This window comes from Plodia interpunctella, chromosome Z, assembly GCF_027563975.2.
Source record: "Plodia interpunctella isolate USDA-ARS_2022_Savannah chromosome Z, ilPloInte3.2, whole genome shotgun sequence".
Taxonomy (NCBI): domain Eukaryota; kingdom Metazoa; phylum Arthropoda; class Insecta; order Lepidoptera; family Pyralidae; genus Plodia; species Plodia interpunctella.
In genome coordinates, this window is record NC_071324.2 from 11115802 (window position 1) to 11131971 (window position 16170).

At 34.2% G+C, this 16170-nt stretch overlaps 2 protein-coding genes across 3 annotated transcripts in view; both read right to left on the minus strand.

The window, feature by feature from the left end:
* Window positions 1–2362, minus strand: part of fw (furrowed) — a 68943-nt gene extending 66581 nt beyond the window's left edge. Inside the window, exon 1 of the mRNA XM_053768225.1 lies at window positions 2153–2362. Within this exon, the coding sequence (XP_053624200.1) occupies window positions 2153–2228 (76 nt within the window). The 5' untranslated portion in view covers window positions 2229–2362. The remainder of the gene's footprint in view (window positions 1–2152) is intronic.
* A 362-nt stretch (window positions 2363–2724) lies between these two features.
* Window positions 2725–14159, minus strand: LOC128683180 (melatonin receptor type 1A-like). Of its 2 annotated transcripts, none has more exons than XM_053768491.1 (4): window positions 14040–14159; window positions 9553–9737; window positions 7980–8152; window positions 2725–7586 (listed from the first exon to the last, which is right to left on the minus strand). In XM_053768491.1, the coding sequence occupies exons 1-4, from the start codon at window positions 14051–14053 to the stop codon at window positions 6876–6878; spliced, it is 1083 nt and encodes a 360-aa protein (XP_053624466.1). In that variant the 5' UTR covers window positions 14054–14159; the 3' UTR covers window positions 2725–6875. The 2 variants fall into 2 exon arrangements, with proteins under 2 accessions (XP_053624466.1, XP_053624467.1); XM_053768492.1 differs by lacking the exon at window positions 14040–14159 and adding an exon at window positions 13374–13592.
* Between the last annotated feature and the right edge of the window lie 2011 nt (window positions 14160–16170).

Below are 16170 nucleotides of genomic sequence, written 5' to 3' on the forward strand. Positions count from 1 at the left end.
ATGTGTAATATTAGTTGGGATATTTTTGTATTATTGATAAATTAGATGCATAACACAAACGTCTCAAACGCAATTAAATTTATGCAAAGTGTCCCTTTATGTTGAAAATATATATTGTGTACGTAATATACTCGTGTGTTGTAATATTTTCGAGAACATGTATGTTCAGAAAATACAATTAGCGTTCACGCTTGACGAATTCAGTATTTATTTAATCGCCCCGTTGATTCCAACGACGTCGTCATAGACAAAGCCTAATTATATTTTGTTTAAATGAATAAGTAATTAAACGTTTCATGTTGTACTCCCAGTTTTAAAATGACCCCATTAGTCATACGCCGCTTCTGAGGTAATATTTTAACGGAGTTACTCAAACGTGTTTCATTTCACATTTCGACATACTTCTTTCATTAAATTGTCATGACATTTTTTCAAAGAAAGAAAGAAAGAAAGAAAGAAAGTAAGAAAGAAAACATTTATTTGCCAAAAACATGAGTACAAATAGTCAAAATGAATTAGACCTACACGTTTTACCGAATATAGGTATGCAAATATAAATAAATAAAGAGGAGCATGCTATCCACTACAAATCCAAAACAAAAAAAGAATTATAATGTACTTATATTAGCCCTAAATTTCTATCCGAGTCTATCATTAAAGAAATCATTTATAGTATAATAACATTTATCAGTTAATAAAGACTTGAGGTGCTTTTTAAATAGATTTAAATTTAAGCTTTTATATTGATTTGGAATTTTGTTGTAAATTTTCGGTGCCATTACATACTATGCTATTAATGTATTATAGGTAATGTTTTGATATAGATACATATTAACACATCGAGCGACTTTTCAGCCTGATTCGAAAGCGAGATCAGAATTTATGGGAAAGTTGTTTTAGCCAAAGACGCGAGAATAAAATATCACATGAAAATGTTGATTGTTTTTAACTCCTGACTACAAAAAGAGTTATAAGTTTTAGGTGTCTATGTACGTCTGTCCGTGGCGTCGTAGCAGACAAGCGGCTGTAACGATTTTGATCTAGTTTTTTTTATTTGAAAGAGAATTTAAGCGAGTGTTCTTATCTATGTTTGGAAAATATGCGTCTAATATAGAAACCGTCAACTCTTTTCCAGAAAATGAGTGAATTTTGGGGGAATATATCGTTGTTTCTTCGATCGATAATTCTATTAAGATATTATGAATCAAAATTGTGTCTGTTTGAAAATTTGGTAAGACGGATTTCACACATGCTTATTAACACTTGTTTTTGCAAATAATAATGGGATGAATAAATTCTGGAATCGAGCGGGAACAGTCTGTCCGGAACAGAGCACTGTCCCGGATAGACAGACAATGTTTTCATCTCATTATTATTCTCATAAATGTTGTAAGACATCTTAAATTGTTGTCTTTGTAAATTAATGCTAGATATAGATGTGACCGTAAAATTTGCAAACTATGAACGAAATTATGAACAATTAGTAACATTGCTGTGTGAAACATTGAGTGAATTAGTTGAATTGTCATATGACCGTGTGTTTTACCTAAGATATCGATTTGAATTGTTGTTTTTTTAAATATATTTCTATTCTAGAAGATAATTTTGTTGTTTCTTTATTTGCATGCCAAACATTGTATAGCCGTACGCCGTAATGTCATATTTTTTTATTATTCAATAAATTTATCTGTACATGTATTTAAAAATGGCATTAGTAACCAAATCTTTTGATGTAGATTATTAAGGGACAGATTATACGATGACCCTATTTACGTACTCTACCAGAAACTCTATTATACTGATAAATCTGAAGAAATTTATCTTAACCACTTATTTAGGCCTTAACAAAAGGTTAAAAATATATTTAAGTATAGCGAAAAGTTCCAAAAATATATTACATCAGACACAATACTTAACATACACATTATGTGCTAATGTATTTAAGCATAAACACATTTCACATCTGCTCACTCATACAATAAGCAATAATATATAAAAATGTATTTAAAAAATATATATTGTATGAGTCGTCAACAAAAGACAGTGATACACAATTGTTACACCATCACAAATTACATTAACCTCGGCTAAACTATCCGCTAACATTCTAACCGCCTAAGTTATGCGTGTAAAATTCGCATAAAGAACTTACCTTGGGCGGTCGCCGGCGCAAGCGCATAACTCCAGAAAAGTACAGAGAGTAACATATTTAAACGGTCAACTTGCATATCACATCACACACAACACCAGCGATAGTTTAAAAAATTGCGCGAAAGTAAAAGTCAGCCATTGATGCGTATGGCATGGAATCGTTAAGCGTCGTGGCTCAGGTCAGAATGGTGCCATGGAACTGGCATCCGAGCGCGGCGTCAGCTTCGTTTGCCCCACTAGCCAGCCGCCTTTCACCGTTACAATTTGTTGAGAACACGCGGACAAGGCTATACGACGATTGACATTCAACAAAAACGGCTGCTACTAGGAAATAACCAGATCTATAAAAGGCTTGGAGATTTGGCAGACACTTTTTCTTTTATTACATCGTTAATTTTTGTGGGCACACCTAGATGTACTTTCAGATTTATGTAGGTACTTCTATTTGCATTGTGATTAAAACTTATCGAACTTTCATTTGTAATCCCAGATATATGTATATACACGTATAACTATTTTAATATATACACATATTGTATATAACATGTGGGGGCAATGGGAAAAGAAAAAGTGTTTGGAAGTTTCGTAACACTTTATTGAATTCTATGTAAGTAAAATACAAATGAAAACTGAACTATGGCGTACTACTTTCAGTATTACATGATTTCTACTTTTTTTTTTATTTTTTTTTTCATCTAGCATTTCATCTTGAAGTACTAACAGTCACATAAATATTATTACAGTGTTAATTACGAAAGTGTATAACATCGACAATTAGGTTATTATTTAGGATAATATTTCTAAGGTACAAATATAGTATAGTTAAGCTAGATGTAACAGAGTATACGTATCTAACCCTAATACTATTAAAATAGAAAAGAATTAGATTCCTTTAAAATAATAGCGTCAATTACGTCAAATGATAGAACAAACTAATCATTAACACAAATGAAAAAGAAAAAAAATCTCAAAAAGAATATAAGAATATTTTTTAAGATGTTTTATTTTTATAGCTACTAAACTAGAAGACAGTACAATCAATGGCACATTAACAAGCTACCCAAAATCATTTCGAATGTAATGTTATTACCTTGGCAGAACGGGCAACTTGATATCTGGATGACTGTACACATTTGCAAAAGATAATACACACTTTATTTTTATTTCAAGAAAACGACGAAAAGTATTTAAGTCTCAAAAAATTTGATCTTAACGACACACAAAGTACATCTTAACCTAGACCTAAAATTTATAAAAATTTAAAGCTTTCATGCACTCTATTAAAGTGTGTCCATAACGTCCACACAGAGACCACACTATAAATACTTATTTAAAAATTTTTGAATCTCTTGGTCTTATTTATTAAAAAAATACATAACGTTTAAAACGTTTTATAAAAGTATAAAAAATGATAGTAATGGAATATAAAAATGTTGACCAGTCCAAATTAAATAAATCAGTACTTAATCGTCATCATACTACCAATAAGATAAATATTAAGTGTAATTTATAGAAAAATCTGATTTGAAAATTTCCGTCTTTGACGTCAAATTTCACCTCTTGAACAATTTTACATATTACTTATATATTGTGCAATAACATATATATTTAGATACATAATATATATTTAGAGGAATCCCGATTTCGCGGATAAAGGGCCGCTAGAAGCTGCTTTTAAAACACATCCAGTCCATCTCAGATATAATTTATACGACTATCCTTCATTACTTTTAACTACAATATTTTTTGTTCAAATTTTCTCACTAAAATGCCATTTTACCTATCTATATTGTATTGTAACCGATGTTCAAAAATAGTTTTTTTACAGATCTTTTCTTGTCTCATTATACTTACAACACCCTAACTGATGTATACAATACTCTGGTCCATTTAATATGAAGTTACTTAAAACTGTATATATATAAATATATTCAACTCTCCAAAATCCAGTCTTACATCACACGTTACATATAAATGTAACAAAATTTATAGAAAAGATCAGTTAGACCCTAGGTTTTACCTCAACTAACCGATAATAAATTCGGAATTAGATACCAAATTTTGAAAAACATTTTTTACACAATTTGGGTTTAGCTCATCAATATTTTTCCAATACACAAATGAAATCAATGTGAATGAAGAACAAGCTACGAATAATTAGTATCAGACGGATAAATATTAAAACTCTACATATATTCACGCAGGCAAACACTACAATTTTAACAATTTATATGATGTAAGCATTAAATAGACACCTAGAACATGTAATTAAATATTATAATAACATCGAAAATATCCATATTTTTAATGAAATTCAAGACTTACTATAATTTCCAATCGTCATTATAACCCACTCAGGTTTATCCCATACAGAAAGACATCGGCGTATCCTCAACAATTATGCTTCCTACGAACCCGAAATCAACGACATTATGGAGTAATAACAAAATGATTGAGGCAACCTGAGGTTTCCATATATGTGGTATGAAATAAGTGCCTTTAAATGAATAAATAAATATATTAGGACGAATTACACAGATTGAGTTAGCCCCAAAGTAAGTTCGAGACTTGTGTTATGGGATACTAACTCAACGAAACTATATTTTATAACAAATACATATATAGATAAACATCCAAGACCCGGACCAATCAGAAAAAGATCATTTTCCATCATGACCCGTCTGGGGATCGAACCCGGGACCTCTCGGATCAGTGGCAAGAACTTTGCCACTGCGACACCGAGGTCGTCAACTTTAAAGTAACAAACAGTATCTGAGTAAAAATAATAATTTAAAAAGCCACGGATAAGATAAAAAAAGCTATGATTTTGCGATTTTGCAATTATTTATATGATTATGAATATATATTTTTATTAGTGGATCATAGCAAATAATTATACATTAAAAAAAATATATATATAATGTATAAAATGTTTTTCATAACAAACTAAGGACGGACGGAGTGTTGGAAAGGAATAGGCGAGTGTATGGCATGTGTTATAATATGTGCGTATGTTTGCGATTTAACAGCATACAAACTGGGCAGCAAATATACTTACTAAGTATATTCGTAAACAACAATTTAATTGTCATTGAGAAAAAACCTTCGCAAATAAAATCCTAGTATAATTCTAATACAAATATTCCATCACCTATGTCTGAGCTATTTTATTAAATTTTCCGACCGCAGTAACTAGATTAACATGTTTCAATAAGGTACCGGCACTAAAATTTTATACATATCTGACTATATGGAATGGATCGTTTATTTACTTACAGTAATTAATTACAGTACATGCTTACTACGCGTTTACTTCAATGATTTTTGATGGCTGATCTACATCGCAAATTCGTACCATCAAGTAAAGTTAATTTTTAATACAATGCATGTAAATTTAAGTACAATATAATGCCAAAATAGAAACAACACAAAAGCACAAAATTTAATGTTTCCTGTAAGTTATTTTTGTTTCTAGCTCAGTTTGAAGCATTTTTCGAACATGCCTGCATCTTACCCTCATTTACCATTTTTTTTCTCGATATTTTTATGTTTTACTAATATAATATGACACATAATATATAAATACGCATACAAAGTTTTTTTTTTAAAGGTCAAATATAAACTATACTTAAATGTACGTTATATAGATGTTTAAATAAATGCTAAAAATGAGTTACTAAATTAAAATTGAATAAATACTTTTAAAATACCGATCACAGTAATCATAATAATGTTTATTAAAATACAAAAATGCCGTCATCAAAATAAGACATAATAGTATAACTAATTAGCAAAAAAATCTAAGAACTTGTTATACTTATAAGAAATACCTATTGCATATATTCTCAACCATGTATGTATCAATTCAATATAACTAGTTACTCAAGTAGACGTAATATATAACGCTTTGGATATAACATCAAATAGACACGACATCAAATAGGTATATATCAAATAGAATTTAAAACACGAATGAGCATTAATATACCTAAACGTAGCAAAGTATATATGTGTCCCCCTGTCAGGGTATACATAATGTGCATGTTATACTGTATCGAGATATACCGTATATTGTATACAGATAATACTATGTGCGTATATGTAAAGCGAAATAAATAAATTAGAAACATGATAAGCTTAAGCTTAACCCATTTAAACCATGCATGAATGTCCCATGGAATGTGGACACTGTAACAGATTATATATTTAAAAAAGGATATTATACCTAATGTTTTAATCTAACTGAATTAAAGTGTAATACTGAACTTGATAATATTTGGCTTTATTCATCTACAAAATATGTAGTTCATTAGTGGAATACCTCAAATACAACTAAATATTTGTCTGTCACAGCTTATAATAATGTATTGAAAAACGTGAACGTGAAATTGACACTAGATAATTACCTGAAATACCTATTGTTAAAATATTGTGCATGCAAATACGTCAATAAAGATGAAGTTCATATTTTCAAAGACATATAGCTACACAAATATTAATATGGGTAAGATACTAAGTGATTAAACGTTAGTCCAAATTGTCGCATACGGTCGAGATGTTTAGCTTCAGAAAAATGTTTGCATTAAGAAATGGCAATCTAATGCGATCCCTAGGCTCAGACACTTTGTGACTGAGAGCGCAACCGGGATAGTGCTCAAAGTATCAAAATGCATACATCTTTATGAACACGGTCCAGTAACTGTTTATCTCACCCGTCTAGATGATCATAATTCTTGAGTTTCGCGTGACGTGGACGCGCCTCGCTGTGGGCTGTTGGTGCTTACCGCCTGATGCATGATGTGGACCCTGACGTCGCCAGTAGCAGATTTGTACTCGAATGCTCTCCTGTGGCGGCTGCTGAACGAACCAGACACGGTGCTCTTGCAGCAGCAATAGTAGAACAGATGGGCAAACGCACGCCTGAAGCTCCTATTCATTGAGCTGTACAAGAAGGTAGTGAATACTGACCGAAAAACGCCAATCCAAACGCAGTGGTAGAATTTAGAGTCGTTAGTGTTAGGATATTTCAGGGACACCACGATGTAGGGTGTCCACGCAGCAACATACAACAAAAATGCTGTTATGTTCAAATTGGTCGTCGAGAAATCTCTTTCATACTGTTGGGAGCGCTTGTAATAGACATGGCGACGAGCGCGACTACGCACTTTGAAGCAGCATCCTATTAAGCACAAGAGGGTGATGACAGAGGGAACAGCGTGGAAAGTGGCGAAAGTGGTGACCCTGAAATTGTAGTCACCGTTGTGGAGCCTTTGGCAGTAGTCGTAGTCGAGGTGGAGGTAGACGCCGACCCCGGCGGTCGCGAAGCATGCCACGAACACCAGGAACGCGACAATACCGACCCGGGAGGAGACAAACACGTGCTCGTATTGAAACACGGTGCATCCCAGACGCCAGTAGGTCTCTATTGCGACTAACTGTTAACAAATAAATTAGTGTTATATGTCTCCCATAGATTACGACTCCGCCTCCGCTGCTCCAATATCTAAACAAACACGATTAATTTATTTATTTATTATAATTGGCAAAAGGGCGAGAAGTTTATTATTATAGAATCATGGCTTTTTAAACATCAGTTTGAGAAATTTATATTTTTTGCTGTCTCGAAATAATTCGCCGAGCATCAGTATGGGAAGTTGAAAATGTATGTTCTTGAAATACTTAAAACATTGTGAAAAAATATCGGGTGTTTCAAAAGCCATTATGTAGAAATATTTTATTTTTCCGATATCAATAACTTCCGCCGGTGTAACAGTTCACACGCTCACAGAGTTTAAACTGTAAAGTGAAAATAAAATAAACGAACTTACAACAAAGAAGAAGCTGTAGGCATAGGTGGAGGCTTCGGTGAGGAAGTGAAGCACGTGGCACACGGGAAGCGTGTCCCACTGTCCGGCTGAGAGCAGGACCACGGCAGACACGGGCATCACGCCCGTGGTCACTATCAGGTCCGCCAGGCCGATGCACGCCAGGAAAACGTTCCCTAACGAGAACACCGCCTTATCTTACAAAAAGTTCAGACACCCTTTTCAGGATGATTTGTGTCCTGGTGATCCAATATACGTAGTTTGTTGTCGCCAGAGTTCCAACAAGATATTTCTTTTTTAAAATATGAACTCTAAATGCTGTTTGTAATAATATATTCTTGTGTATTTGAGGAGTGAGTGATTATGGCACGCAAGAAGACTGGGGGACATAAATAAATAAATAAATATATAGAGTCAATTGTTAATGAAAATACGTGTCGCTCACGTGTGATTATCGATGGAGTAGTTTAAGTCTTATAGAAGACCTATTTCAAGACGAATGCGACTCGAGTCGCGTCTTTGAGCTTCCTAGTCCTGTGATCGAACTTTTCGGTGAACTAATGAGAATGAACGAAGCGACCGTGAGATAGATTATTTTTTAGTATTAGTATGGATACTTCTATACTTACATACATATCAAAAACCCAGGTAATGTAAAAAATATGATGTTCCATCTTGTTTTGTTATTTTGGTACCGGGGATGGAACGTCTGTAGGATTACGCTAATAATAAAGCTGAAAATTTGACCATTCGTTTATTTGTTTCTCTATATGATTGGAACTATTCAGAATCCCAAAATACCCACGAGAAAAAACCCGCTAGCCTAATTATCGCTACCGTTAACATAACAAGTAATATGGCATCGTCTAGACCATAGATAAAAGAAATGTCTAGACGGTTGAAATTCAAACAAAAACTTTGATATTATAAAGATTGTAGGATGATTGTAGGCCTATTGCTGTCATATAAGAATTCTCAGTAGTCCATTGCTAATGTAAATAGTAGATTGGCAATTTGCAATCGATCGGAATCGGAATCTAGTTAGTTAGGGGTTGGTAAACTGACATCAAATAGAATCTTGAATCAACTCATTAAGGTTTTCCACGTTGGCAAATCCAATTAAATTTTTTCTCGCCAATAATGTTTCAAGCATGTTTTATGAGCTTCCAGTCTCGGAATGCCAATGAAAGAAAGAAAGAAAGAATGAAAGAAAGAAAGGAAGGTATAAATAAATTATTATGATCCCGATTCTGAATCCCCGATAATGAATCCTGCTTTTATAATTAGGTGTCAAAATCCCGTCTTGTCTAAAAAATAACCAGGCAACGCTGATTCCGGGACTCTGCTACCGTTGTATACTGGAATGTCATCGAAATTGATCCGATTTTGCTAAACATTTCATCAAAACTTCTGCGTTCACTACTTTCCTTACGATCGATATATTTCTTCATCGGAAGCAAGATGCGGCCTGAAAACGACTATGTCACGGAGTAGCGTACCTGGGAACTTACGAACAGGCAGGTGTTAATCACAGGACCGGCACAGTTCTGGACAAAAATAGGATATTTATACTGACCGACTTTTTTCAAGGTGTGCTCGACAAAGAAAGCAGCGACGAAAAATCCATTGATGGTGGTGCCAAGACAGGAGCATATGATTATGAACAGGAGCCGGCTCAGCGTGGGCCATTCTGAGCTCAGTGTCACCGGAGAGTACCGGGTGCTGTTGCCCGGCGTTGGAATTATTACATGCATCTTCCAACTGCGGGCAAATAATGTAATATGGGATAATTTGTTCGATATCTACCATATTTATTGTAAACTTATCAAGTTGCTTATTGGGACGTCTCTGTCGTCATTTTTCACTGCACGTTTTTACGAGCACGTTTTGATAATGAAACTGAGTTGGTTTCCAAAGAAATCTATGTCAAAAAGTGTAAATACTGATAGACGCACTTGTAGTGAAAATTGCTTTCTCTGTAAACCAAAAAAACTTCACACACTATATTTGTATATACATTCACATGTATATACAAAGGTATTTTAGTATATACATATATATATATATATATATATATATATAACTCTTGCGTTACTGAGTGACTGATTGACTGACTCACTGACTGACTGACAGACAACGTAGAGCCGAAACTACTGGGCGTAGGAAGCTGAAAATTTGAATGTAGGCTCCCTGGGGAGTGTAGGTGAGTACTAAGAGAGGATTTTACGGTACGGACGGACGGTACGGGATCCCTACCTGAAGGGAAGCGGGATTGGACAGGTTGCGGGAAGAGACACGTGGCGGGAAACAGTAAAGATGAGAAAAAATACGAATTTTAATCATTTATGTTTACCAGTCTTACAGAATACGCGATAAAAGAATGACCGAGATTTTACTATGAAATTCACGCGGGCGAAGCCGCGGGCAAAAGCTAGTCTATATATATATAAAACTCTTGCGTTACTGAGTGACTGATTGACTGACTCAGTGACTGACTGACTGACAGACAACGTAGAGTCGAAACTACTGGGCGTAGGAAGCTGAAAATTTGAATGTAAGTTCCCTGGGGAGTAAGAGAGGATTTTACGGTACGGACGGACGGTACGGGATCCCTACCTGAAGGGAAGCGGGATTGGACAGGTTGCGGGAAGAGACACGTGGCGGGAAACAGTAAAGATGAGAAAAAATACGAATTTTAATCATTTATGTTTACCAGTCTTACAGAATACGCGATAAAAGAATGACCGAGATTTTACTATGAAATTCACGCGGGCGAAGCCGCGGGCAAAAGCTAGTCTATATATATATAAAACTCTTGCGTTACTGAATGACTGATTGACTGACTGACTGACAGACAACGTACAGCCGAAACTACTGGGCGTAGGAAGCTTAAATTTGGCATGTAGGTTCCCTGGGGAGTACAGGCGAGCATATATATGGAAATTCGATCCCGAAGGGGGTGAAATGGGTGAAAAACTTTTACTTATATGAAAGTTCTACACCGTTGAAGTTCATGACTTGAAAATTTGGATTTTAGTTGTTTACAACAAATTAATCAATACATGTGTCAGATTTTTTGAAAATTAACCCTCACCCTTTCAAAAGGGGGGTGAAAGATTGTATGGGACTTAATACAATTTTCAAGATAAAAAGTTGAAAATCATAATTTTTCTTAAAGAATGAAGAAAATTTTACTATGAAATTCACGCAAGCAAAAAATTATATATATATATATATATATATATATATATATATATATATATATATATATATATATATATATATATATATATATATATATATAGTACCTTGGGTAGATTCTTTTATGCGAAGTTTCAAAAGGGTGATTGTAAGGTACTTTTTGTTCAGGTTTAACAGGGGACTCGTCTGACAATTGTTTTTAGAAATGTTTTTTTTGCATAAATACAATCTACCTTAAGTACCGTATCTTACCACTTAGTATGAATATTACCATTAGATGTTTTGTAACATCCTGTATCTACGGCAAAATCTTCGCGATTTTTTTACTCGAGATCACTCGTGATACGCTTGCATCAGCGTATCACGAGTGATCTCGAGTTGCATGCGTGGACGCGACTTATACTAAGTATGTATGAAAATCTACATAAATGTAAATATATTTAACTCTAGAGGTAGATTTTCTGAGAAATATCAGGCAGGGAAAGGATCAGGCATTTTTTTTTATCTATGGGAACAAGGATACCTTGGAAGGTAATTAGGTAATATTTAAATTTATCTTTTTCTCTTAACGATTAAGTATCTCTTGCTTTTTTTTTTGTTTATAAGTACATATGTTTTTACTTAGAACAATAAAGTTTAATAAATAAATGTGTTACATAGGGAGTTATTTAGCTAGGTTAGATTTAGTGGAGTACAACCAGCGTTCTCATACAAGTACAAACGACATAAGTATTTTAATTCTTTATTTGAGGGTACATTCTTACGGACTCACCTTTGCTACCAATGACTACACTACACTACTGCATATTTTTTTCTTGTCCACCAAACGTTAATAATACAAATTACTACTATTTCTGTTGATAGTTAGTAATTATATAAGAACTTGATTGTACTACGAGAATTTTTATAACAATGACGCGAATCTTATTACATAATTAAAATGTCCACCTTTTGTACATTTTTTTTTGTAATTCAATGCAATATACATTTTTTAAACAAATAAAAAATTATTTTACATAATATGACTTTTTACATCGAACTGAACAATACATCTGTCACGCATTTTACTAAGAACAAAACTATTCCAGCAAAAGTTCTAATCTATCCGACACACATTTAGCGAGTTAATCACACATACTCTTCACTTTCTTATCACAATAGCAATAGTGTCGATAATCCTACGGCTGGTGAATTTCGCAATCGCTAAACGCGTATTTCCAATTAATAGTCTAGTTTATGAGAGTTTTAACAGCTTGCGAGCCGGCGATCATCCCGATAGTGTCTGTAAATCTATCCTTCTATTATTAAACTTGACGATATAAAACTCGAAAAAACTTTTGTGTTAACTGAAGGTTTCGACTTTACACATAGGTAGATCCATCATAACATCTTGTATCCTGGAACACAGCGACTTGCTTTCCACTTTCCTTCCTCTTCGATTATTCGATTTTAATGTCTTATATTACATATTTAGCTGTTTATTATCCTGTCAGGTTAAAGAGACACGGCCTCATTAGAGATTCAATATGATGTTAACTGAACTGGAAGGAATATTTGGTATCACCTTGATAGGTACGTCTGGAACGATTAGACAATATTTTTTGTATAGGTATTTTCGCAATGAGCAGCAGACACGAAATATTGACACTTAGGTAAATATGTTTTCGTGGTTATCGACACAAATTATACTTAATTTCGGTTATGCCGGCTCCACACTGTCACCGAACTCGGACATATACTGACGCGAATGCATGAACATTGCTCTGTATTAGTGTTTTTATTTACCGCAATGATTAAATATCAATATATCTATGCCAAATCTGCCAAGTTTACGCAAATTGGTCCGCGATTGTGAGGAGCCGACATTAAAAATACATTCGGAAAAAATCTAAATGTTTTCAGCGATCTAACCAATATAGTATCATAGATCATTTATTTCGTGACAAATATAAAAGTACCGGGTTCTTTAATCATTCACAAAGTAAGGTCCTTCATATTAAAAATAACAGATTTTATTTAGCCTGACAGGACACACGATTAAATTATAATATGTAATATCTATACAAATGTAAGCAATGTTTTGATCAGCCAACATTTTTGGTAATTAGTACATCTTTTGGGTTAACTTTTTTTTCCACCAATTAACATACATTAAAAATAGTAATACCTTATGATTTTCAAATTAAATTTGCTTACCTCAGTGGAGATATAAAGATAACTTCAAAAATTTGTAAACAAGAATATAGGCGTAACTTCTAGCATACATTTATACAATGATGTACAGACAGCGTAAAAATACACGTTACAAACATTAAAATAGTCCAATAAGACACCAGAATAAATAACGAATAAAATACATCGAAAATATTGACAGAGCGGAAAAATGCGGCCGGCCCGCCACTAGGTAAAACTCATACCGCCTTTTTAGTAAAAAATATTTATACTGGGTAGACCTCGACACAAAATGCCGAGAAAACAGAATACATACGGCGTAAGCTTGGGTAAACAAAAACAAAATATGTTTAATTAAACCACATCATAATAAATTTGTCAATTAATGAATACATTTTTCATTGAACGAATTGTATCTGAAAATATATGTGAAACAAACGAAAAAGTTTAATAATCGCTTATAAACTTTAAATTAAATTGCTGTGTCAGCTTAAAAATGTAATTATTATAATAAAAAAATATTTAAAAAATTTCCGATTAAACAAACTAAATTCAAAAGAGATTTTTTTTTAATTTTATTCGATTGAAATAAATTAAACTAAACTTTCAAAAAGTAGTTGACGAGCACATATTATTGCTTTGGGATCGAGTTTTCAGTAGAATACCTACCTATTATTAGTGTATACTTACGTTAAGTTGTCCATTATATGTTGGTTCAGACAACTACCCGCCGGTAAGGACTAATGACAACTAGTTCGGAGCTGAGCTCCTTATCAATGTAGTGCTATCTCTGTAATGGGACGCTTTACAACTTTGGTCTGTTGCTAGGTGTGGTGGTCGCCGGTGGAAGGGGAGGCTGCGCTGTGGGGCCTAAAAGCCACTAATGCGCAGAGACTCTCTCGAATTTCACCCCTATTCGGCGACTGCCAGGCGCCGGCGTGCCTTCATGTCGACGTCGAAGGTGACAGGATTCGTTCAGAACAACATCCTGAATTGAAAGGTGTCAGCGACATAAAACAGAATGGACATCTTTTTTGAAATCACGTTTTCCAACGCACTAGGTACCTATCAGTTAAATTGTATGCATCTCGTAAAGAAAATTCGTCTTATTTCAACTTTTAAAAGTAATCTATATTATCTATATATTATAAAGAGGTAAACGTTTGTGAGTTTGTATGTTTGAGGCGGGTAATCTCCGAAACTACCGAACCGATTTCAAAAATTCTTTCACCATTAGAAATTTATATTATCCAAGCTATAGGATATATTTTATCTTACAATTCCCACGGGAGCGAAGCCCCGGGCAATATCTGGTCATTAACAAATATAATGCTTTCCGTTAAACTTTTCAAAATGTTTTACATCGGTCCGTTTGCCTGACGTCATCTCTCGTTGGGAATGCTATTGATGCCAATGGTCCTGGATCCTTTAGTCGACTCACACAACTACAGGAGTAGGTGCAGTAGTCCACAGTTTATACCTGACTAGCGGCCCGTCCCGACTTCGCTCGGGTAAAAACATAATAAATTTTACACCTAAACCTCCCGGAACCTTCAGGAACCACACTATCTATTGGTGAAAACCACATGGAAATCTAGTTTTTGAGTTTATTGCGAACAGACAGACGCGAGACAGACGCGGCAGAGAACTTTGTTTTTTAATACAGGATTACTTATATAGTAGAAGTACTCAATATCTGGATAGTGTTAAAAAAATCCGAAATCACTTATTGATAGATTTAATATATTATTTAGTCACTATATGAAATTTAAGGAATAAATCTGAAAATTGTATAATATGTGTCTATGCTATGCTTATCCTTGTATTGTACCTATATATAAAAATAAGTAACCCTGACGCGACTGCCTGTCTGCATGCATGAACGCGATATACTTACTCAAAATTTTCCAGACGGATTATTGTACGGTTTTCACAAATAGAGAATGTGATTCTTAGGTATATAATTTATTGGAGTGTTACCCAAGCGAAGCTGGGACGGCCCGCTAGTATAACAAAAAAAAAATGAATTCCAACCTGCTCTTTATGCCTGCTTTATGCTCCACAGTATCGGCGAACTCAGGTATCCCGACGCGAACATCGCATAGTTTGTACAAGTTACTTTAATTACCGTAATGAAAAACCAGCAATTTAAGCCGAAACCGCAAATTTTGTCAAACAGTTTGGCAATAGTGTGTAGACGGCATTACATTTTTGCGGCGGCAAAGTTCTTAGTAGTGCTGGCTCCAGCATTATCTGTTTTCAGATGTGAATTTATCAAAGACATTATTACAAAGCTGTTATTAGTTCATTAGCTGCTAATGAACTAATATTTTTTATGGATTCCTCTGATTCCTAGTACTGCTATCACTATATATGTATATGGTCAACGAACAGAGCTCATGTGAGAAATGGAACTTACCATATAGGTTGTAACGGGCTTGAAGTTTTAAATGTCTTGAATTTTAAATCTATGGGCGAATAAAGCTGCTAACGTGACCATGGATTTAGTAAGTACTTCGACGGAGTACCTGCTAATTCCATGGATGTGACAAGTTGGTAAAGTTTTATAAGAGCTAGACTCCATTGCTATGTTGTGCTCCGTCATCCTCCGTTGTGAAGGAGTTCAACGGTATTACTTAAAACAACGTGGAAGTGATATTCAGAAGTTTTATAGGCTTTTTGACGTTATTCAGTGTGAATTTGTTAACACGCCCTGCATCACAATAGAAATAAGAGTCCCATCCATACCCAAATGCGCGCTCTAGTACAAGGAAGGAGGAAATTGTATTTGAAGTTCTACGATCACAGCTGTCAGCTGTCA

Excerpts from the sequence above, each read along its gene's own strand:
- LOC128683180 (XM_053768491.1), bottom strand. Across the intron at positions 8,153-9,552 it reads GCACACCTTGAAAAAAGTCG|GGAACGTTTTCCTGGCGTGC; the intron begins GTCAGTATAAAT and ends TGTTCTCGTTAG. Across the intron at positions 7,587-7,979 it reads CCTACAGCTTCTTCTTTGTT|TTAGTCGCAATAGAGACCTA; the intron begins GTAAGTTCGTTT and ends ATTTGTTAACAG.